General features: G+C 42.7%; 2 protein-coding genes across 2 annotated transcripts in view; one reads left to right on the top strand and one right to left on the bottom strand.

Annotated features, from left to right (window-relative positions):
* Positions 1 to 615: 615 nt before the first annotated feature.
* Positions 616 to 5,829, top strand: STBD1 (starch binding domain 1). Its single transcript, XM_082611433.1, has 2 exons — positions 616 to 1,298; positions 3,725 to 5,829. Exons 1-2 carry the CDS (start codon positions 1,091 to 1,093, stop codon positions 4,582 to 4,584), a joined length of 1,068 nt encoding a protein of 355 aa, XP_082467559.1. The 5' UTR covers positions 616 to 1,090; the 3' UTR covers positions 4,585 to 5,829.
* A 2,651-nt stretch (positions 5,830 to 8,480) lies between these two features.
* The window catches only part of CCDC158 (coiled-coil domain containing 158), a gene marked incomplete at its 5' end in the record, with an annotated part of 77,515 nt that continues 63,508 nt past the window's right edge, over positions 8,481 to 22,487 (bottom strand). Inside the window, 5 exon segments of the mRNA XM_082642750.1 lie at positions 8,481 to 8,736; positions 10,029 to 10,069; positions 10,072 to 10,090; positions 17,307 to 17,366; positions 19,543 to 19,700. Coding sequence (XP_082498876.1) covers positions 8,637 to 8,736; positions 10,029 to 10,069; positions 10,072 to 10,090; positions 17,307 to 17,366; positions 19,543 to 19,700 — 378 coding nt within the window. The 3' untranslated portion in view covers positions 8,481 to 8,636.

Here is a 22,487-nt window from a genome sequence, read left to right as displayed (position 1 = left end):
AAACACCTGGCACACCGACAGCACTTAACAAAGACGGTTGCAATTTTTTTTTTTTTTTTTTTTTTTTTTTGCGGTACGCGGGCTTCTCACTGCTGTGGCCCCTCCCGTTGCGGAGCACAGGCTCCGGACGCACAGGCTCAGCAGCCATGGCTCACGGGCCCAGCCGCTCCGCGGCATGTGGGATCTTCCCGGACCGGGGCACGAACCCGCGTCCCCTGCATAGGCAGGCGGACTCTCAACCACTGCGCCACCAGGGAAGCCCGCAATTTTTTTATTAATAACCCATCCGGAGGAGCTTGCGTCTGCACAACATCCAGTCCAGAGGAGGGCGCGCACTTTTCGACAACCACGCACCCTCAGCAATGACTGGAGGCGGTTAAGGTGATTGGCATTTACAGATGGATGGATCTCAGTCCAGTCCTTTCCTTTTACAGGCGGGGAGGCGGAGGCTTGGGGACGTTAAGCACAGCTAACTGGCGGAGGAAAGGAGCTTCCAACGCGCCCGCTGTATGGGTCTACCCACCCGGCCCGGCTGCCTCTCCCGCCCCGCCCTCCGCTCTCGCCGCAACCTCGCGTGTCGCAGATGCACATCGGCCTCTTCTGCGTCTAAGTGCCAGAAGCTCGGGCCGCACTGCTACTGAGTGTCTGTGGGGAGGAGGCGCCGAGGTGGCCGGCGCTGTCCCAGGCGGGGCTGGACCTGAGCTGCAGCCGGAGCAGGAAAAGAAGGCAGCGGGTTTGCGCATGAGAGCCGTGCGCCCTTGGACTCTTCACGCGCGCGGGACGCACTTGGAACCCTGCGCCGGGTGCTCCCCGCCGCCGGCGACTGGCGGGGTCGAGAAGGGAAAATGTTGGAGAAGGAGGGCGCTCGCGTGTCCGCCTTGCCGGAACCTGGGGCTGCAGCCCCGGGGCGGGGAGTGGGGCGGGGCTGGGAAAGTTGAGTTTTGGTCGCGGAGGGCTGGGCCCCGCGCGGGAGAGCCCGCCACCGGGGACCGTAAAAGGCTGCAGCGGGCTGGGTAGGTGTGGTTCTGCCTGCGTGACCCGAGCCCCCGTCTCGGTCGCCGTCGTCTCCCGCAGCTGCAGCCTCTCAGTCATGGGCGCCGTCTGGTCCGCCCTGCTGGTCGGAGGGGGTCTGGCCGGAGCGCTTTTCGTTTGGCTGCTGCGGGACACGGGAAAGGAGGAGGATGCGGAGCAGGGGAAGGACGCCTCTCCAGGGGAGGCTGCGGCTCCGGGAGACGATCAGGGTGGTGGCGGCGAACTGAGCCCTGGACCTTCTGGGCGGGAGCTGGTCACCAAACCAGGTATTCTTCCTCCCTGTGTCTCGAGGGCATATCTGCCGGTGGGCTCTGAAGTTACCCGCGGGAGGGGGCAGGGGGCGGAAATCCACCTGGAGGTTTCCCGAGGGCTAGCTTCTCCTAACCCGGGCAGGACCCTCCCCGCGGCTCGCGTTTTCCCCGGCTGGTGCGCAAGCGCCGGGTGGGGTTCTCGCCCTACACCGAGGCCCTGGGGATGCCCAGGCGGTTTGTCCCAGGTCCGCGCCCCGCTGAGTCGCTGCCCTCGGCGACCGCCCCTGAGGACCTGCCCCTGCTCCTCCAGCGGGGATGGGCTCCTCCGCTTGGCGGAGCTTGGTGCAGTGCGGGCGGCTGCAGCGGCGGCGCCCCTTCCGGGCCTTCGGAAAGGGGTGTTTAGGGTCCGGAGATCCCACGACCCTCTCCAGTTTCTGTCCGAGCAGGGACACTGTCTCGGTCCCAATCCCATAGCCTCATGTCCTCCCATCCCTCACCCCATGGAAGAGCCGTGTTTGGGAACACCGGCGCAGCGAGCAGCCCCCCATATCTGGACGCTTCTGTCGGGGAGGCAAAGTTCAGGTTGGACTCTGGCCCTGAAGGCTTCGGCTGAAGCCCTGAGGCTGCTCGATGGCCGCCCATTTCGGAGCTGTCGGCCCTCCCCCACACTCACCCGAACAGTGCACGTTTGTCTGAAACCCCAGGGAAGAGACACTTAATTCTACCCCGACGAGTACAATTGACATCTAGGTTTCCATCTCTATATTTTAGACCCTGTGTACCAGGCAAAGTTAAGAGCACTGGCAGAGAACCTTACCTTCCAGCGCCCTCCCTTGGCAAGCTGCCCATGCCTGGACTCCAGCCTAGTGGTGAAAATAACATCTGTAAACTTTAGTGGAGTGGCGTTCATGTGTAGCCACTTGAAAATCTGCCCCTGTGCCTCTCCTGCAGAGAGCTCATTTATCTTCTTTTCCTGAAAGCCTAACTCATGTTTCAGGTCGAAAGACTGGGGATTCAGAGTAATATTTGTTTACGTCTCACTTCCAACACCACCATTAAAAAGAGACAAAATTAAACAAGACCACCTTCTTCCCACCGCCATCCCCCCGCCCCCGCCAATCCCCATATGCTGATTGTATGGTTTTGGGGAATAACATCTTGTAGGGCAGTGGTCCCCGACCTTTTTGACACCAGGGACAGGTTTCGTGGAAGACAATTTTTCCACGGAAGGGGGCGGAGTGGGAGGGTGGTGCAGGCGGTAATGCGAGCGATGGGGAGCGGCAGAGGCAGCTTCGCTTGCTCCCCGCCTCTCACCTACTGCTGTGCCGCGGGTTCCTAACAGGCAGAGGACTGACCGCTACCTACCGGTCTGGCCCGGGGGTTGGGGACCCCAGTTGTAGGGAGCTATTTGGACTATCAATGAGGTGGCCAAGAAGGAAACTGAGTCTTTAGGGAGCTTGGATTGTGTAGTCTTAAGAAAAAATATTTTTATTTATTTATTTGTAATTTATTTATTTATTTTTGGCTGTGTTGGGTCTTCGTTGCTTCGCACGGGCTTTCTCTAGTTGTGGTGAGTGGGGGCTACTCTTCACTGCTGTGCGCGGGCTTCTCATTGCGGTGGCTTCTCTTGTTGCAGAGCACCGGCTCAGTAGTTGTGGCGCACGGGTTTAGTTGCTCCGCGGCATGTGGGATCTTCCCGGACCAGGGATCGAATCCGTGTCCCCTGCGTTGGCAGGCGGGTTCTTAACCACTGTGCCACCAGGGAAGTCCCAAGAAACTATGTTTTTAAAGTATGCAGTGGGAGGGGATATAAGATGCCTGTGTTTTGTCGAAGAGGTTCCTAATGTACATGGGGTGTGCAAGGCGAATCCAGCCCCCCTCCCCACCCTCACCCCCAACTCTTGCCCAGCCATGCACTGCTGTCCTTTGTATTCTCCCACAGTGACAGCTGCTGCTGACCTGCCCGTATCTGTGAGAGCCAATCCCTGACCTGCACGCAGTTCCTGGGAGTACAAGTGTACTCATCTGGTTTGCAGGGTAACCGTGCAGCTCTTTGTCACACAGGCTGGACAGTTTTTGATGATGGCAGCCAAACAACTTGACTTGGTTGCATGCCAGTACGGCCTGGACTGTAGAGATCCAGGACCATGTCAGGGTTACACTTCTGCCTCTACAGCTTGCCACCTCATTTACACTCTTGTGCTGGTATACTGACACTCCTGGATGTGCCTTTTATTACTGGGTATGCCTGTATATTCTTAGAGCACAGTTGGGAACACACCAGGTAATTAAGTACTTGATTTTAATAGAGACAAATTTTGTGAACTGCAGATAGATTAGTAGCAAAGTCTTTAAAAACTAAGACTATTTTCTCAGCCTAACTGAACTTTTTTCTCACATGAACTGCACAACACTATTACACTTTTCCTTTTGTTTTTCAGAGCATCTTCAAGAAAGCAATGGATGTTTGGTTTCTACGACTAAAGGCCCTGGTGACCTGCAGGAAGCAGCATGGAGACTGCAGAGTCCTTCTGGAGAAGGCAGTAACCATGACAATTCAAGAGCACATGTTCCTTCTGGACAATTTCCAGACACACAATCTCTAGCTACCTCTGAGACTGGTAACTCTAGAAGTTACTCTGACATTTCAAGAAACGAAAGCCTTGGATCTCCTATAGGAGAATGGGGATTCCAAAAAGGCCAAGAGAAAACTGCTAAAGCAGCTCCATGTCTGGCAGAGAAGTTGCCTTCTAGCAACCTGCTCCTGGACAGAGCGCAAGAAGTGAGCCTTGCACAGTTGGACAGTCGGGCCCCGGCTGACCACGCGGACTGGGAGATGGTGTCCCGGCACTCACCTTGGGGCGATGTTGGTTTGGGTGGCAGTCTTGAGTCTCCAGTGCTAAGCTCTAAGCAGGGAAAGGACTATGACAGAAGCACTCTTGTGGAAGCAAGAGGTCAGGAAGTGGATGTGAAACCAAAAGGGGTAGGAGCAGTGTCTTCAGAGGCTCATCAGGTTAGTGTGAGCTTCCAGGTCCATTATATCACACGCGCTGGTGTGCAATGCCTTGCAGTAACTGGAGACCATGAGAGTCTTGGGAGATGGAACACTTACATCCCACTCCAGTGTAGCAAGGATGGGCTCTGGTCTCGTTCTGTGCCCCTGCCAGCAGACACAGTGGTGGAATGGAAGTTCGTGGTAGTAGAGAATGGGAAAGTTACCCGTTGGGAAGAATGCAGCAATAGATTCTTAGAGACTGGCCATGAGGATAAAGTGGTTCACAAGTGGTGGGGGATTCACTGACTCAGTTTGCAAAGTATCGAAGAGGCTATTGCAGAACATGGAAGAGGATAAGGTTGTGGATAATTTAAATAATTTAAAATAAAGGAAGTGAAACTTCCAGTCTAGCCATCAGAGTTGTTTCAGATTTGCTAGTGGCTTTTGTCTAATGTGTAGATAATGCTTCCATTGAGCATGGACTTTTTTTCCTGTGGCACTGATGGATGGATTTATGCTGATCCATCATTACTTTAGGGCTTGGTGGTCTTGAGGAGGGCTTGGCTAAACTTCAGATGTGCACTGCTCACGGAGCACAGAAACTAACCAGCTGCAGAGGGTTCAGGCTTGAGCCTTTGGGTGATTCTTGAAGCAGGGGAGTAAAACACCCCTTATTCAAAAGGAGATTTTGCACTGGTACAGCTGGAAAAATGCTCTCTTTAATCATACACACTTTATATTTAAAAATCGTTAACATCGGGCTTCCCTGGTGGCGCAGTGGTTGAGAGTCCGCCTGCCGATGCAGGGGACACGGGTTTGTGCCCCAGTCCGGGAAGATCCCACATGCCACAGAGCGGCTGGGCCCGTGAGCCATGGCCGCTGAGCCTGCGCGTCCGGAGCCTGTGCTCCACAATGGGAGAGGCCACAACAGTGAGAGGCCCGCGTACCACAAAAAAAAAAACCACACACACACACACACAAAACAAAACAAACAAAAATCGTTAACATCATATGGAACTGTGATTAGAAAATATCTGGTCACTAGATGTGATTAGCCAGGATATAAGGTAATGCATTAAGCCTTCCCAATGTTTTTTGCTTGATTTTACTTGCCATGTATGGTTTGAGGGGAGCAAGTCTGTTTTTGTCTTAATGATCAACAGCTGGTGTACAAACAAGGTGCCTAATCAGAGCCTGTTAGCAGGAGCAGCCCAAGAGGAAAGAACAGGAATGGGGATAGGAGGGTATAGGCTGAGCAAGGTGGCCTGAATGACACCTCTTAGAGAGCTGGGAGCTACAGCCCCCGCCGGACTGCAGGGTTGGACACGCCTGTCATTTCCTCATGGCCCCTCGTCTCACAGCAGCTCTGGGCTGACAGATGGACTGCCCCATAGCAATCATTTCACCCTCTTCCCTCTCCCTTCATGCCAGTAGCTAACAAAATTATAACAGGAGAGTGATACGGAAGTACATCTTTGCTCTGGGAAGAAATAAACATTTAAACTTTGCCATTATAACTGAAAAAAATAATAAAACCTGAGTTTTAACATCTTTATTAAATGTCTGAATTATTTGTATAAATCTTAGTACCATAATAGCTTAGATGTAAAATAAAATACTAGTATTTTCTCCACTAATGACACAGAAAAAAAAAGCAAACATCGGGGCCTCCCTGGTGGCGCAGTGGTTGAGAGTCCGCCTGCCGATACAGGGGATACGGGTTCGTGCCCCGGTCTGGGAGGATCCCATATGCCGCGGAGCGGCTGGGCCCGTGAGCCATGGCCGCTGGGCCTGCGCATCCGGAGCCTGTGCTCCGCAACGGGAGAGGCCACAACAGTGAGAGGCCCGCATATCGCAAAAAGGAAAAAAAAAAAAAAAAAAAAAAAAAAAAAAAAGCAAACATCAAGAGGCACAGAGTCTGTTCTCCCTTTAGAGAAAAAGTTTTAGAATATTTCTTTTAAAACTTTACCTTTGTTTGGAGGGATATTATACATGCCTGTACTTGAAAATTAATTCTATGTTAAAACAACTTTTAATAAGTGTAACATCTATTGGCAAAACAACGTTTAATCCTGGTTATAGATGGTCTTTGCTGAAAAGAGCCTAAACCCAACTGAAAATACTGTTAGAGAGTGCTTTAAGAACTGTTTTTGGCTCATAGCACTTTTGTGTTAAATTCACATATATTTTCTACAGACTTCACAATGAATTTTATATTGTACCAGTGAGGTCTTCAGAAGGCATTCACCATTACTGTACAGAATGCCCAAGCATTTCTATTAGGTCAAACTAAAGGTAAAACGATTTACAGTCAAAATCTGTTTAGAGTTCTATCATTAGCCATTTTATCATTACCTGATGAAATAAAAATCTTTGAGTAAAGCCAACTGACTTAAGAGATAACATGTAATACTAAACTTTATATTTTTAAAACATTTAAAATTGGATGTGCTTAGAGGGCGAAGCATAAGGGCTGTGGTGGTAACTTAGGCCCTACTTAGCGTGTCATCGGCACTGGTTACCCTAAGCGCCACCCGCTGTCACAGACCCCAGCGTGTAAGAAGGCTGCAACGACAGCAACTTACTTCTCCCTCACTAAACAGCAGCGGGTGCTCCTGGCGGGAGGGCGGCTTTCCTTGCAGGTCATCACCCAGGCTCCTGTCCTGTGGCTCCTCCATCCCCTAGGAACTCACTGTCCTCTGTAAGCAGCCTGTGGAAGGGGAAATAAAGTAAGGAAAGACCCCACTAAAACTTTGGGCCAGAAAGCACCACAAACCGCTGTGTCCACGTGCCATTAGTGAGAACTGGGCAGGTGTTCCCAGGTAGGGAGAGGGGAAGTGGGGCTGGGAAACAGAGTCTCTAGTTGGGCAGCAGTTTCTCAGTGACAGCTGTACTATGGAACGGGAGTACAGGCTTTCTTGGACAGGTTGGCTTCGGTGGACACTGTTTCTGTTGTCTTTGGCGCAATGTAAACATTTTTGTATCTGTTCTTCTGCTCTCCTTTTATTTGGTTCACATCCTGTAGTATCATACATATATTTGGTCTTTGTTCCTGGCACAGAGCGCCTCAAACCCTGGGAATTTCCTGAGAGATAGGAGTATCTTGTTATTCATAATGAGGCCCTTTAGATCACGCCTGAGCTTCTGCTAGTGAGGTGACTTAGATGGGGCCCCTAGATAGCCTCAGGCTGGGGCTGGTCACCGGAAAGACCAAGTGATCGGAGGCTTGCAACTTCCAGTGCCACACTCTGATCTCCAGGATGGGGAGCGGGGCTGGAGAAGAAGCTCTATAATGTCTCAAATGGTGAGATTTAATGCGCTTCTGGGTTAGCGAACACAAGGTGCCGGGAGCCCTGAGAGGGCATGGAAGCTCCACACCTCCACCCCATACCTTGCTCTGTGCATCTCTTCCATTTGGCTGTTCCTGAGTTATAGCCTTTATAATAAACTGTAATAGTAAGTAAAGCACTTTCCTGAATTCCATGATCAGTTCTAGAAAATTATTGAAACTTTAGAGGGGGATGTGGGAACTCCCAATTTATAGCCAGTCAAAAAGTATAGGTGGCCCGGGACTTGTGACTGGTGCCTGAAGTAGGGGCAGTCTTGTGGGACTGAGCCCTTAAATCTATAGAATCTGACACTAACCCCAGGTAGTGTCAGAATGGAATTGACTCATAGACACCCAGTTGGTATCCACAGAGAATTGGTTATTGGCGTTGGAAAACACTCCACATACAAACCCCACTAATTTATTAAACTCTAATTAAGGCAGACTGAATCCATTCAATCTGCAGAAGTTACCCACTGGCTGAAGAATAACAAACTTTTTCTTTCTTGCTTCCTAGTTATTAATATGTAAAAAGAAACTTTTCTAAAAGTTTTGATTACAGGCCACAATGTTTAGTTATGTGATTACATTCACTGATATTGACAGAACAAACAGGGAGTTCAGGGTCACAGAAAGAATCCTGGTCAGTACCTTGGAGTTTGTCCTCCTATTCTGGGCATCACACCCCATCTTTCAATTTCATGTGAAAGAAGCATTTTAAGCTGAAAAAAAAAAAGACTATTGCCTTAGCACCACTAAAGATAACAAAAAAAACATGTGATTATTCCAACACACTGGTATTAGCACAAAATAACACCTATTAGGTACTTTTGCATCTAGCTAGTACTGCTTTTAAGTTTTACTGAGAGAGCACTCAAGACTAGTTTATTTCAAAATAGAGTTTACAGGACAGAGTATCTTTTATTAAATTTTCACATAAAAAGAAAAAAGTACACAGGGCACTAATTATAAGTAACACCACAATTAATTGGGCATCATCTCTGTAAAGAATGGCAAAGAACAGAACCTCTTAAAAGAAAGGCAAGTGATGTATCCTTTTAGTAACTTTTTTTCCTGATCTTTCACTCTGTGTATCCTCTTTTCTTGATTTCTGATCATTGAAGACATTGCTGAAAATGTTGATAAAGCAAAGTTAGAAAAGCAACATTACTCAGGCTTTAAATTCTATTATGCGCTTCTTAAAAGGTCAGCTTGCTACCACAGAATAGATACATCCTGAGCTCAGTAAGTTCTCAAAAATTGCAAAGTAGCATATTTTTTAAAAGACTGAAATTATGTAACAGAGCTAAGGGTAAATCTTGGCTCTTTCAGGTGCTTTAAATGAACATGATAGAGAATTCCCTGGTGGTCCAGTGGTTAGGACTCTGCTCTTTCACTGCTGAGGGTATGGGTTCAATCCCTCGTCAGGGAACTAAGATCTCACAAGCTGTGCAGCACAGCCAATAAATAAACGAACATGATAATTATTGTTATAGAAGTAATACATACTAATTGTAAATAATTTGAACACCTCAGAAGGGTACAAAGAGGGGTAAAGGTCATTGTTTGTTTTTGTTCCCTCAATCTGTTGAACCTCCCCATCCCAGGTCATCACTGTAAACCTGTCAGTGACTATCTTCACATGTACACACACACGCACACGCACACACACACACACACAGAGTTTTCTTCTCTACACAAATGGAAATATGTGGTATAAATTGTTCTGTAGCTTGCTTTTATTCACTTAACAAAATATCAACATCTTTCCAGTTCAGCTCATGATTTGTTATGACTGCACAGTATTCCATTGTGTGGATGCACCATGTTAGTAAATAAATTTTTAAAAGTTGTTTCTTATTTTTGTTTATGAACATGCTATAGAAAATACTTCAGACTTTTGTATGTACAATTTTTCCTTATAGAATAAATTGCTAGAAGTAGAGTTTCTGGGTAAAAGAATACATGCACTTTAAATTTTGATAAATGTTCCCAAAATTCTCTCCAAAATATCTATTGCAGAATTTCCAAGACATACTCCATCCAGACAATGCATCCAATAAAAAGCATTTGTCTAAAAAAACTTTTTACAAGTTTTTTTAAACAAATACAACATGTTTTCCAGTTGGATTATTACATGGTAGGATTACTCAGATAAAGTCCGAAATATAAGTCAAAGTGTGAATAAAAATGGGGCCAATAAGATAATGCATCTTCCTTAAAAAAGTCAGTCAATAAATAGACCCTATGACTAAAAGCAACTTGAGGACAGAGCCCATATCTGTCTTCTTCACTGTTACATCCTAAGGGCCTAGCACAGAGTGTGGCACATCATGGGCAGTTAATGATCTTCTGAATTAATGAATGAACAGTAGTAAAGGGGACATTTTGAAAGTCAGGGGCTGGAGAGATAGATTCTTACCTGCTAAGAGTTTCATCTGATTTGCTGCCTTCAGTGGATTCCCCCTTAATGAGTTGTTGCTTCTGTTGGCAGAGGGTGGAAGAAGTTAAAGACTACGTGATGTTATTTTAACTTAGTGATCAAACAAAATTGTTCCTCTGGATACTGCTTTTAGACAAATGCAGAGTCAAAAGAGTGACATTGGGGCACTGGCTCTTCCCAGTGGAGAGAACAGTATGGAGAAAAGCTTGAAGACAGAAGGAAATGAACCCCTTTTGGGAATCAGGGGTAGGCTGTTTTGGTTAGAGCACAATACAGGAGGAAAGCAGGGTGGTGACGAGTTAGGGAGATTCTTCGGTGTCAGCCTGAGAACCATGTACTGAATGCAGCAGGCAGTGAGGATCTACTGAAGATCTACAGGCAATGGCTTCTGTGTCTGACATGAGTAACAAATTAATATGAGCTTTTTTTCCTTTTTGGCTAAAGTCAGTTCTCAGAAGTTGTCTTTGTTTAGGGGTTATGGACTTCATTTCTTTATGCTCTTTTTATGATTTCATTTGAACATTCAGCTATTCAATTATTAATAAAAATAGAACTGTTTTCAGTAAGGTTCTTATAATCCTATATTGAGGTTGTTGTAAATTCTTTTCAGACTACCTTTCTCTCAAAAGTTATGTAAGCTATTGTAAATACATGTAACTATAGAAAAAGTATTCCGATTTTGGAATGGCATACCATATAAATATCTTCAACTGGATAAACAGCAGTAAAATGTAAAATAAGCAAAAAAAATAAAAATGGTGGGGCTTCCCTGGTGGCACAGTGGTTAAGAATCCGCCTGCCAATGCAGGGGACATGGGTTCTAGCCCTGGTCTGGGAAGATCCCACATGCCGCGGAGCAACTAAGCCCGTGCGCCACAACTACTGAGCCTGGGCTCTAGAGCCTGCAAGCCACAACTACTGAGCCCACGTGCCACAACTACTGAAGCCCGGGCACCTAGAGCCCGTGCTCCGAAACAAAGAGAAGCCACTCTAGTGAGAAGCCCACGCACCGCAATGAAGAGTAGCCCCCGCTCACCGCAACTAGAGAAAGCCTGTGTGCAGCAACAAAGACCCAACATAGCCAAAAATAAAATAAATAAGTAAATTTTAAAAATGCCTATTGTCTCTTTGGCGGGGCTAATGACAGGCTCTGGAGGGCTCACACCAAGGAGTACTTCCCAGAACTTCTGCTGCCAGTGTCCTTGTCCCCACCATGAGCCACAGCCACCCCCTGCCTCTGCAGGAGACCCTCCAACTCTAGCAGCTGAACACACATGTCGACTGAAGGAAACTCACAACCTAAAAGCTGCGAGTTAAGCTGTACTCCAGGCTCTTACTGAGGACTCTAGCACAGGCGGCAGCAGCTCAGATATGCCTGAGGAGCTTCTCTGAAGAGGATGTGCAAGAGCAGCTGTGGGTTATAACTGGGAGGAGTCATCTTTGCATTTTTCATTGTTGCTTTCCGTGTGGAGGAGAGGCTCTTGGTGCTCCAGCCAGGCATCAGGGCTGTGCCACTGAGGTGGGAGAGCCAAGTTCAGGACACTGGTCCACAAGAGACCTCCCAGCTACACGTAATATCAAATGGTGAAAATCTCCCAGAGATCTCCATCTCAACACCAAGACCCAGCTCCACTCAACGACCAGCAAATTACAGTGCAGGACACCCTATGCCAAACAACTAGCAAGACAGGAACACAGCCCCATCCATTAGCACAGAGGCTGACTAAAATTATAATAAGGCCACAGACACCCGAAAACACACCACCAGACGTGGACCTGCCCACCAGAAAGACAAGAGTCAGCTTCATCCATCAGAACACAGGCACCAGTCCCCTCCAACAGGAAGCCTACAGAACCCACTGAACCAACCTTAGCCACTGGGGACAGACACCAAAAACAACGGAAACTAAGAACCTGCAGTCTGTGAAAAGGAGACCCCAAACACAGTAAGCTAAGCAAAATGAGAAGACAGAGAACCACACAGCAGATGAAGGAGCAAGGCAAAAACCCACAAGACCTAACAAATGCAGAGGAAATAGGCAATCTACCTGAAAAAGAATTCAGAATAATGATAGTAAAGATGATCCAAGATCTTGGAAATAGAATGGAGAAAATACAAGAAACGTTTAACAAGGACCTAGAAGAACTAAAGAGCAAAGAAACAGTGATGAACAACACAATAAATGAAGTTAAAAATTCTCTAGAAGGGATCAATAGCAGAATAACTGAGGCAGAAGAACGGATAAGTAACCTGGAAGATAAAATAGTGGAAATAACTACTGCAGAGCAGAATAGAGAAAAAAGAATGAAAAGAATTGAGCACAGTCTCAGAGACCTCTGGGACAACATTAAACGCACCAACATTCGAATTGTAGGGGTTCCAGAAGAAGAAGAGAAAAAGAAAGGGACTGAGAAAATATTTGAAGAGATTAGAGTTGAAAACTTCCCTAATATGGGAAAGGAAATAGTAAATCAAGTCCAGGAAGCCCAGAGAGTCCCATACAGGATAAATCCAAGGAGAAACACGCCAAGACACATTAATCAAACTATCAAAAATTAAATACAAAGAACAAATATTAAAGGCAGCAAGGGAAAAACAACAAATAACACATAAGGGAATCCCCATAAGGTTAACAGCTGATCTTTGAGCAGAAACTCTGCAAGCCAGAAGGAAGTGGCAGGACATATTTAAAGTAATTAAGGAGAAAAACCTACAACCAAGATAACTCTACCCTGCAAGGATCTCATTCAGATTTGATGGAGAAATTAAAAGCTTTACAGACAAGCAAAAGCTAAGAGAATTCAACACCACCAAACCAGCTTTACAACAAATGCTAAAGGAACTTCTCTAGGCAGGAAACACAAGAGATGGAAAAGACCTACAATAATAAATCCAAACCAATTAAGAAAATGGTAATAGGAACATACATATCGATAATTACCTTAAATGTAAATGGACTAAATGCTCCCACCGAAAGACACAGATTGGCTGAATGGATACAAAAACAAGACCCGTTTATATGCTGTCTACAAGAGACCCACTTCAGACCTAGAGACACATACAGACTGAAACTAAGGGCATGGAAAAAGATATTCCATGCAAATGGAAACCAAAAGAAAGCTGGAGTAGCAATTCTCATATCAGACAAAATAGACTTTAAAACAAAGACTATTACAAGAGACAAAGAAGGACACTACATAATGATCAAGGGATCAATCCAAGAAGAAGATATAACAATTGTAAATATTTATGCACCCAACATAAGGAGCACCTCAATACATAAGGAAAATACTAACAGCCAAAAAAGGGGAAATTGACAGTAACACAATCATAGCAGGGGACTTTAACACCCCACTTTCACCAATGCACAGATCATCCAAAATGAAAATAAATAAATAAGGAAACACAAGCTTTAAATGATACATTAAACAAGATGGACTTAACTGATACTTATAGGACATTCCATCCAAAAACAGCAGAATACACATTCTTCTCAAGTGCTCATGGAACATACTCCAGGATAGATCATATCTTGGGTCACAAATCAAGCCTTGGTAAATTTAAGGAAATTGAAATCGCATCAAGTATCTTTTCCAACCACAATGCTATGAGACTAGATATCAATTACAGGAAAAAATATGTAAGAAATACAAACACATGGAGGCTAAACAACACAGTACTTAATAACCAAGAGATCACTGAGGAAATAAAAAAATACCTAGAAACAAATGACAATGAAAACACAATGACCCAAAACCTATGGGATGCAGCAAAAGCAGTTCTAAGAGGGAGGTTTATAGCAATACAATCCTACCTTAAGAAACAAGAAACATCTCAAATAAACAACCTAACCTTACACCTAAAGCAATAGAGAAAGAAGAACAAAAACCCCACAAAGTTAGCAGAAGTATAAAGATCAGATCAGAAATAAATGAAAAAGAAATGAAGGAAACAATAGCAAAGATCAATAAAACTAAAAGCTGGTTCTTTGAGAAGATAAACAAAATTGATAAACCATTAGCCAGACTTCTCAAGAAAAAAAGGGAGAAGACTCAAATCAATAGAATTAGAAATGAAAAAAGAGAAGTAACAACTGACACTGCAGAGATACAAAGGATAATGAGAGATTACTACAAGCAACTATATGTCAATAAAATGGACAACCTAGAAGAAATGGACAAATTCTTAGAAATGCACAACCTTCCGAGGCTGAACCAGGAAGACTTAAAAAATATGAACAGACCAATCACAAGCACTGAAAATGAAACTGTGATTAAAAATCTTCCAACAAACAGAAGCCCAGGACCAGATGGCTTCACAGGCGAATTCTATCAAACATTTAGAGAAGAGCTAACATCTATCCTTCTCAAACTCTTCCAAAATATAGCAGAGGGAGGAACACTCCCAAACTCATTCTAGGAGGCCACCATCACTCTGATACCAAAACCAGACAAAGATGTCACAAAGAAAGAAAACTACAGGCCAATATCACTGATGAACATAGATGCAAAAATCCTCAACAAAATACTAGCAAACAGAATCCAACAGCACATTAAAAGGATCATACACTATGGTCAAGTGGGGTTTATTCCAGGAATGCAAGGATTCTTCAATATATGCAAATCAATTAACGTGATACACCATATTAAGAAATTGAAGGAGAAAAACCATATGATCATCTCAATAGATGCAGAGAAAGCTTTTGACAAAATTCAACACCCATTTATGATAAAAAAACCCTCTAGAAAGTAGGCATAGAGGGAACTTTCCTCAACATAATAAAGGCCATATATGACAAACCCACAGCCAACATTGTCCTCAAAGGTGAAAAACTGAAACCATTTCTACTAAGATCAGGAACAAGACAAGGTTGCCCACTCTCACCACTCTTATTCAACATAGTTTTGGAAGTTTTAGCCACAGCAATCAGAGAAGAAAAAGAAATAAAAGGAATCCAAATTGGAAAAGAAGAAGTAAAACTGTCACTGTTTGCAGACGATGTGATACTATACATAGAGAATCCTAAAGATGCTACCAGAAAACTACTAGAGCTAATCAATGAATTTGGTATAGTAGCAGGATACAAAATTAATGCACAGAAACCTCTTGCATTCCTAAACACTAATGATGAAAAATCTGAAAGTGAAATTAAGAAAACACTCCAATTTACCATTGTAACAAAAAGGATAAAACATCTAGGAATAAACCTACCTAAGGAAACAAAAGACCTGTATGCAGAAAATTATAAGACACTGATGAAAGAAATTAAAGATGATACAAATAGATGGAGAGATATACCATGTTCTTGGATTGGAAGAATCAACATTGTGAAAATGACTCTACTACCCAAAGCAATCTACAGATTCAACGCAATCCCTAACAAACTACCACTGGCATTTTTCACAGAACTAGAACAAAATATTTCAAAATTTGTATGGAAACACAGAAGACCCCGAATAGCCAAAGCAATCTTGAGAAAGAAAAACGAAGCTGGAGGAATCAGGCTCCCTGACTTCAGACTCTACTACAAAGCTACAGTAATCAAGACACTATGGTACTGGCACAAAAACAGAAATAGAGATCAATGGAACAGGATAGAAAGCCCAGAGACAAACCCACGCACATATGGTCACCTTATCTTTGATAAAGGAGGCAAGAATATACAGTGGAGAAAAGACAGCCTCTTCAATAAATGGTGCTGGGAAAACTGGACAGCTACATGTAAAAGAATGAAATTAGAACATTCCCTAACACCATACACAAAAATAAACTGAAAATGGATTAAAGACCTAAATGTAAGGTCAGACACCATCAAACTCTTAGAGGAAAACATAGGCAGAACACTCTATGACATAAATCACAGCAAGGTCCTTTTTGACCCACCTCCCAGAGAAATGGAAATAAAAACATAAATAAACAAATGGGACCTAATGAAACTTCAAAGCTTTTGCACAGCCAAGGAAACCATAAACTAGACGAAAAGACAACCTTTAGAATGGGAGAAAATATTTTCAAATGAAGCAACTGACAAAGGATTAATCTCCAAAACATACAAGCAACTCATGCAGCTCAATATCAAAAAAACAAACAACCGGATCCAAAAATGGGCAGAAGACCTAAATAGACATTTCTCCACAGAAGATATACACACTGCCAACAAACACATGAAAGGATGCTCAACGTCTTTAATCATTACAGAAATGCAAATCAAAACTACAATGAGATATCATCTCACACCAGTCAGAATGGCCATCGTCAAAAAATCTACAAACAATAAATGCTGGAGAGCATGTGGAGAAAAGGGAACCCTCTTGCACTGTTAGTGGGAATGTAAATTGATACAGCCACTATGGGGAACAGTATGGAGGTTCCTTAAAAAACTAAAAGTAGAACTACCATACGACCCAGCAATCCCACTACTGTGCACATACCCTGAGAAAACCATAATTCAAAAAGAGTCATGTACCAAAATGTTCATTGCAGCTCTATTTACAATAGTCACGACATGGAAGCAACCTAGGTGTTGCACATATATACAATGGAATATTACTCAGCCATAAAAAGGAACGAAACTGAGTTATTTGTAGTGAGGTGGATGGACCTAGAGATGTCATACAGTGAAGCCAGTCAGAAAGAGAAAAACAAATACCATATGCTAACACATATATATGGACTCTAAAAAAAAAAAAAAGAAAAAAATTGGCCAGAAGAACCTAGGGGCAAGACGGGAATAAAGATGCAGACCTACTAGAGAATGGACTTGAGCATACGGGGAGGGGGTAGGGTAAGCTGGGACAACGTGAGGGAGTGGCATGGACATATATACACTACCAAACATAAAATAGATAGCTAGTGGGAAGCAGCCACATAGCAGAGGGAGATCAGCTCGGTGCTTTGTGACCACCTAGAGGGGTGGGATATGGAGGGTGGGAGGGAGGGAGGGAGATGCAAGAGGGAAGAGATATGGGGACATATGTATATGTATAACTGATTCACTTTGTTATAAAGCAGAAACTAACACACCATTGTAAAGCAATTATCCTCTAATAAAGATGTTTTTAAAAATGCCTATTAAGTTGATTCCTAGAAAGTAAATTACTTTAGTACATTGCACCGAAATCCTTTTTGGTTTCAGTTAAACACTATCACAACTTTCCATCAGTTCTCATGTAAACTGTCCAGACTTCCCAAATTACCTGGTCATATGTAAAATTCCTGGACAATTAATTAGATTCAGAATCTCAGATTCCTCTCACCTATGGCATATCTCTAATCTCAGGCTTGATTCAGTAATGCAATCTCTTATTCTATCATCTCTGTATAGATAAATGTAACTCTCAGTTAATTATACAAAGAATAATTTCTAGATTCCACGTGTTTTTAGAATAATCCATTGCTTCTATGTATTTAACTCTTCTTTAAGGCACAACAGTAGAATTTAGGCCTCCAAGCAAATTTTGCTAAGTGCTACCCCTGGAATTTGTCAACTTAGAAATGTTTTTGTTCCTGAACCCTTAAAAGCTTGAGGCTGAGTTCCGGCTTTGGTGACAAAGCCTCAAATGACAAGGTCATTTGTAGGATTACAGCAAATTAACATAAACTCTCTAACGGCAGGGGCTAAATATATTCATGTTGAATACATTTCAATGCAGTCAATCCCATCATTAGTGGTTGAAGTGATGGAAGTTTGATCAGGGAAGTCATGGTAATCTTGTGGAATGATTAGTGCTGGAAGCCAGGGGCTCTAATGTTTACTTCTGACTTTGTCTCTTTGCCTCATAGGAGGAGGCAACTTAATCTGTCTAAATGTAATCTTCTGTCAAATGAGCTTAATAATGCTGCCCTGGCTAAGAAGGCATATTACAGAGTTATGACAAAAATGAAAGTACTCTGCTCTTCACAACAGCCAAGACACGGAAATAACCTAAATGTCCCTCGACAGATGAATGGATAAAGAAGATGTGATGTACACATACAATGGAATACTACTCAGCCATAAAAAAGAACAAAATAATGCCATTTGTAGCAACATGGATGCAACTAGAGATTATCAGACTAAGTGAAGCTAGTCAGAAAGAGAAAGACAAATACCATATGATATCACCTATATGTGGAATCTAACATATGACACAAATGAACCTATCTATGAAACAGACAGAATCACGGACATAGAGAACAGACTGGTGGTTGCCAAGGGGGGAGGGAGTGTGGGGGAGGGATGGAGGGGGAGGTTGGGGTTAGCAGATGTAAGCTTTTATATACAGAATGGATAAACAACAAGGTCCTACTGTATAGCACAGAGAACTATATTCAATACCCCATGATAAACCATAGTGGAAAGGAATATTAAAAAAAAGAATGTATATATGTGTATAACTGAATCACTTTGCTATACAGCAGAAATTAACAACATTGTAAATCAACTACACTTCGATAAAAAAAACTGAGAAAAAATAAAATGCTTGAGAACATTTTAAAAAAATGAAAGTGTCCTGCACATAGAAGTATTCTTGGTTGGAGTGACAATAGAATGTTTCTAACATGTGATTCAGAGAATGCAATGTTATGCTAGGTAACTGGACTGTTATTAATATTTGACTACTACTATGAATAATATTATTAATAAAAAATAGACAAATCCAAATAATATTTTGCTACCTCAGGTTAATAAACACTAACTGAACATCTTAAGAAAATGGAGATTGTTTATATATAAGTATTATTTTGAGATATTTGCCATATAACCAGAAAACAAAATTACAATGGGTTATTATAATACTAACAACATATAATTAGTATTATAATGCTAAGAATATAGTATATACCATATTAAAATGCTCTAAGTTAATTTAATAATAGCACACATTAAACATTTAAAACACTATTTGAAAAGAGTATGAAGATCTCATTGATTTCTGCAGGTACATGCAGGGAGTGGCTGGTGGACTGGTTGAATCCTTTTTTGGATCCGACTTTTATTAATTTAAGTCATTGGCATGAATGCCTAGAGAACCAAGGCTTTCCAATTAGCTTATACCTGGAGAGTTATGCAGTTCTCAGGGTTTGAGTTTTAGCTTCACCATGTGTGGTTGTAGGTAAGTCAACCTTTTGGAACTTGTGTTTTTCTCATTTTTAAAATGGGAGAAATAAATCCTGCTCTGTCTTGTCTCAAGCAGACAGTTGTTGTGACAATCAAATAAGATTATGGATGTGAAATCTGTTGGGAACTATAAATTACTGTATGAATGTAACTTTGGGTAACACGTTGCCTTGACTAATTTCTGAGTAGAAAATCTATTGCTATTATTTTCTCTTGATGTCAAGGTGTTTTACTCTTGCTGACTCATCCACTTTTGTTTTCCCTGGTAATGTCCAGACACCCCTCAAAGTTACTGAAACTTCAACCCCCCCAGAAGTTGTCCCACATAGACAACGTGATCGCCACCCACTGATGAGAGAAGCCTCCCCACTCTCAAGTACACTCAGTCCTACACAGCCACATAGGAGACCGCCAGAGATGGTGCTCTCCCGTCTTCCTCGCTCTTGCCCAGGGGCACGGGTGGCTCCCCGTTGATCATACTTCTCAACTCCTGGATAAGCTGTTTCAAGTCCCTCGTTGTATATTCCTTTGTGTTAGGTTTCGTACAGTGTTGAATTAAAACAACTTACAAGACAAGGACACTTTGTTTTTTTCAGATTCGAATGCCATTTCCCACTATAAAATTAATTCAACTGGTAAACAGAAATTATGGAGGAGAAAGAAGAGGAAATAAAAAACCTGTAATCTTACTACTCAGGGATAATCAATACTATTCAATCAATAATCCACACAGTGCTATATCTAATCTATAAATGTGTGTATACCTATTTATACATATATGTAGACACAGGATCAAACTATACACATCTATTTTTAAATCTTTTTTATTTTTTAACTTTAACAATGTGGTATGTACATCTTACCATGCCATTAAATAGTTACAACTACATCCAGGCAAAAGAATTACAATACTTTTGTTAAGGGCTGAACTAATTTTGTAAAGCTACAGAACTTTACAAGCAAGGAACTCTCTAGCGATGAGTCAATCTACCCCCAACACTTTACTGATGAGGAAAGAGACATCCAGTATTTTCAAACTGTGTTAGTTGGAGAATAATATAAAAAAGATTTTCAAATAGATAGTATTCCTCAGTGAATATTTGTAATATAAGAAAAAGTACAGAGGTTCCAAATTGGCCCAAAAAGAGAGGAAACCTAACGACAGTCAGAAGTTGCCCTGGTGAGCAGGTGGACTTAGTTGGAGGATGTTCATGGCTAGAGAGGCATCAAGCATCATCAAACTATTGTAGCCAGAAGTGTCTGCCCCAAGGCAGAGTTACACCTGCCACACGGATTGGTTGCTGAAGGATGAACACTGCAAAATTTTTGTTCTTTGGGCATAACTTTTCTAGGGTCCATGTCAACCAAGTGTTGATGTTACTGGTATAACCCTCACATTCCCTTCCCCTTCCTACCATCACTGATAAACCACATAAAATATCCAGATGAAGATGTCAAGAGTTCTAACTGAATTTGTGGTAATTATGATCTTTCCAGTTTACTGATGGTCACCTTACCTAGAAATTACCATGATGGGTTCAGAATTTCATAAATTAGACTCCATCAAATTATGAAATTTGATTTCATTAACTTAAAATATATGAAGATGTGAACCATTTTTAATAGACTTTATTTTTTAGAGCAGTTTTAGGTTCACAGCAAAAATGAGTATTAGGTACAGAGATTTCCCATATACCTGCTGATCGCACACATGCTGAACAAGTTTCCTAATCATAAATAAAAGCATTTGTCTCTAAGCAGATCCAATTTCACCAAACACTGGCTTTGTTCCTGTCCTAGCCCTGGTGGACATCATATCTAATGTGGAATAAAACTTCAAAAACCTTATCCTACTGCAATATTCAGTCACTTTAGTTCTAACCTTGAAATCTCAATATAACACCTGGACCTTCATATCTTCTGCCCACTGGAAAGTTTACATAATAAGCTTTGTCAGGCTTCCCTGGTGGCGCAGTGGTTGATAATCTGCCTGCTAATGCAGGGGACACGGGTTCGAGCCCTGGTCTGGGAGGATCCCACATGCCGCGGAGCAACTAGGCCTGTGAGCCACAACTACTGAGCCTGCGCGTCTGGAGCCTGTGCACCACAACAAGAGAGACCGCGATAGTGAGAGGCCTGCGCACCGCGATGAAGAGTGGCCCCCGCTTGCCACAACTAGAGAAAGCTCTCGCACAGAAACGAAGACCCAACACAGCAAAAATAATTTAATTAATTAATAAACTCCTACCCCCAACATCTTAAAAAAAAAAAGCTTTGTCATTAAAAATTTTAAGCCCTTGACATTTATTATAACTTATCAGTATAATAACGTACAAACATGTAAATATGCTTCCTTCCCCACCCCCAGGATCATGACACTCATGTTCTTTGAGAGTAACTGGTGCTTTACAAAACATACAAGGTTGAAAAGTATTCAATTAATATTAACATTTACTTAACAATTAATCAATCAGCCCTATGATATTCTCTTATTGTGATTTCATCCTAATACTCTTTAAAACTTTTTAAATTTGTGTTGTTCCTCCAATTAAAATATAAGTTTCATAGAGGCAAGGACTGGTTCAACCATCTCCATCTTTATATACTGCATTTCAAATAACCCATACTTTGCTTGTATATAAAATCACAAAAATATAAAGTTGGAAGGGTCTTTAAGATCATTTAATTCTAGTCCAATCTCCAGTCAGAAGTGATGATGAATTTTCTCTACGGCATTCCAGCAATATACTTATCTGGCATTTACTTGATCACCAAAAACCAAGGAAGGCAGTTTAATCCTTTGCAAGAAAGGCTTAAATTGAATCTCCTCCATACAACTTCCATCCCTGGTCATAGTTTTATCTCCTAGTGTTATGAGGGAACAATCTAACACGATAACCTTTTAGAAATGGATACTTATTTTATCATGCCAACCTCCCCTCCCCCACCTATACTTTCTAACACACTCCCCAGGCTAGATCTTCTCAATTCATCTACTCTTTTAAGTAGTAGCATGGGCTCATGATTTCTCACCACCTTGGTTGTGCTTCTTTTTGACAGACTCTGGTTAATCAATGATTCTCTTAAATGTTCATGCCCAGAAATGAAATAGAGAAATCAAGGAGAATCTGACCAGAGCAGAAGGGAGGAGAAATGTCTCCTTCCTTGATCTAGGCACTATCCTTAAAACCTTTTTTGGCCGCAACATAATACTGCTGACTCAGACTGAGCAGGCAGTCAGCTGAGGCTCCCCAAGTCTTTTCCACACGTTACTGATAATACACATCTTCCATGTCGTGTACTTTGCATTTCTGTGTATTTAGTACCAAGTTCAAGA

Source organism: Mesoplodon mirus, assembly GCF_964341445.2.
Source record: "Mesoplodon mirus genome assembly, chromosome: 2".
Taxonomy (NCBI): Eukaryota; Metazoa; Chordata; class Mammalia; order Artiodactyla; family Ziphiidae; genus Mesoplodon; species Mesoplodon mirus.
The sequence above is the reverse complement of the archived record's forward strand: the minus strand, read 5'-3'. Positions and strand labels throughout refer to the sequence as shown.

Bases quoted from the DNA above. Each gene is read 5' to 3' on its own strand.
- STBD1 (XM_082611433.1), top strand. From the start codon at position 1,091: ATGGGCGCCGTCTGGTCCGCCCTGCTGGTCGGAGGGGGTCTGGCCGGA. The intron at 1,299-3,724 runs GTATTCTTCCTC...TTTGTTTTTCAG, and splicing joins GGAGCTGGTCACCAAACCAG to AGCATCTTCAAGAAAGCAAT.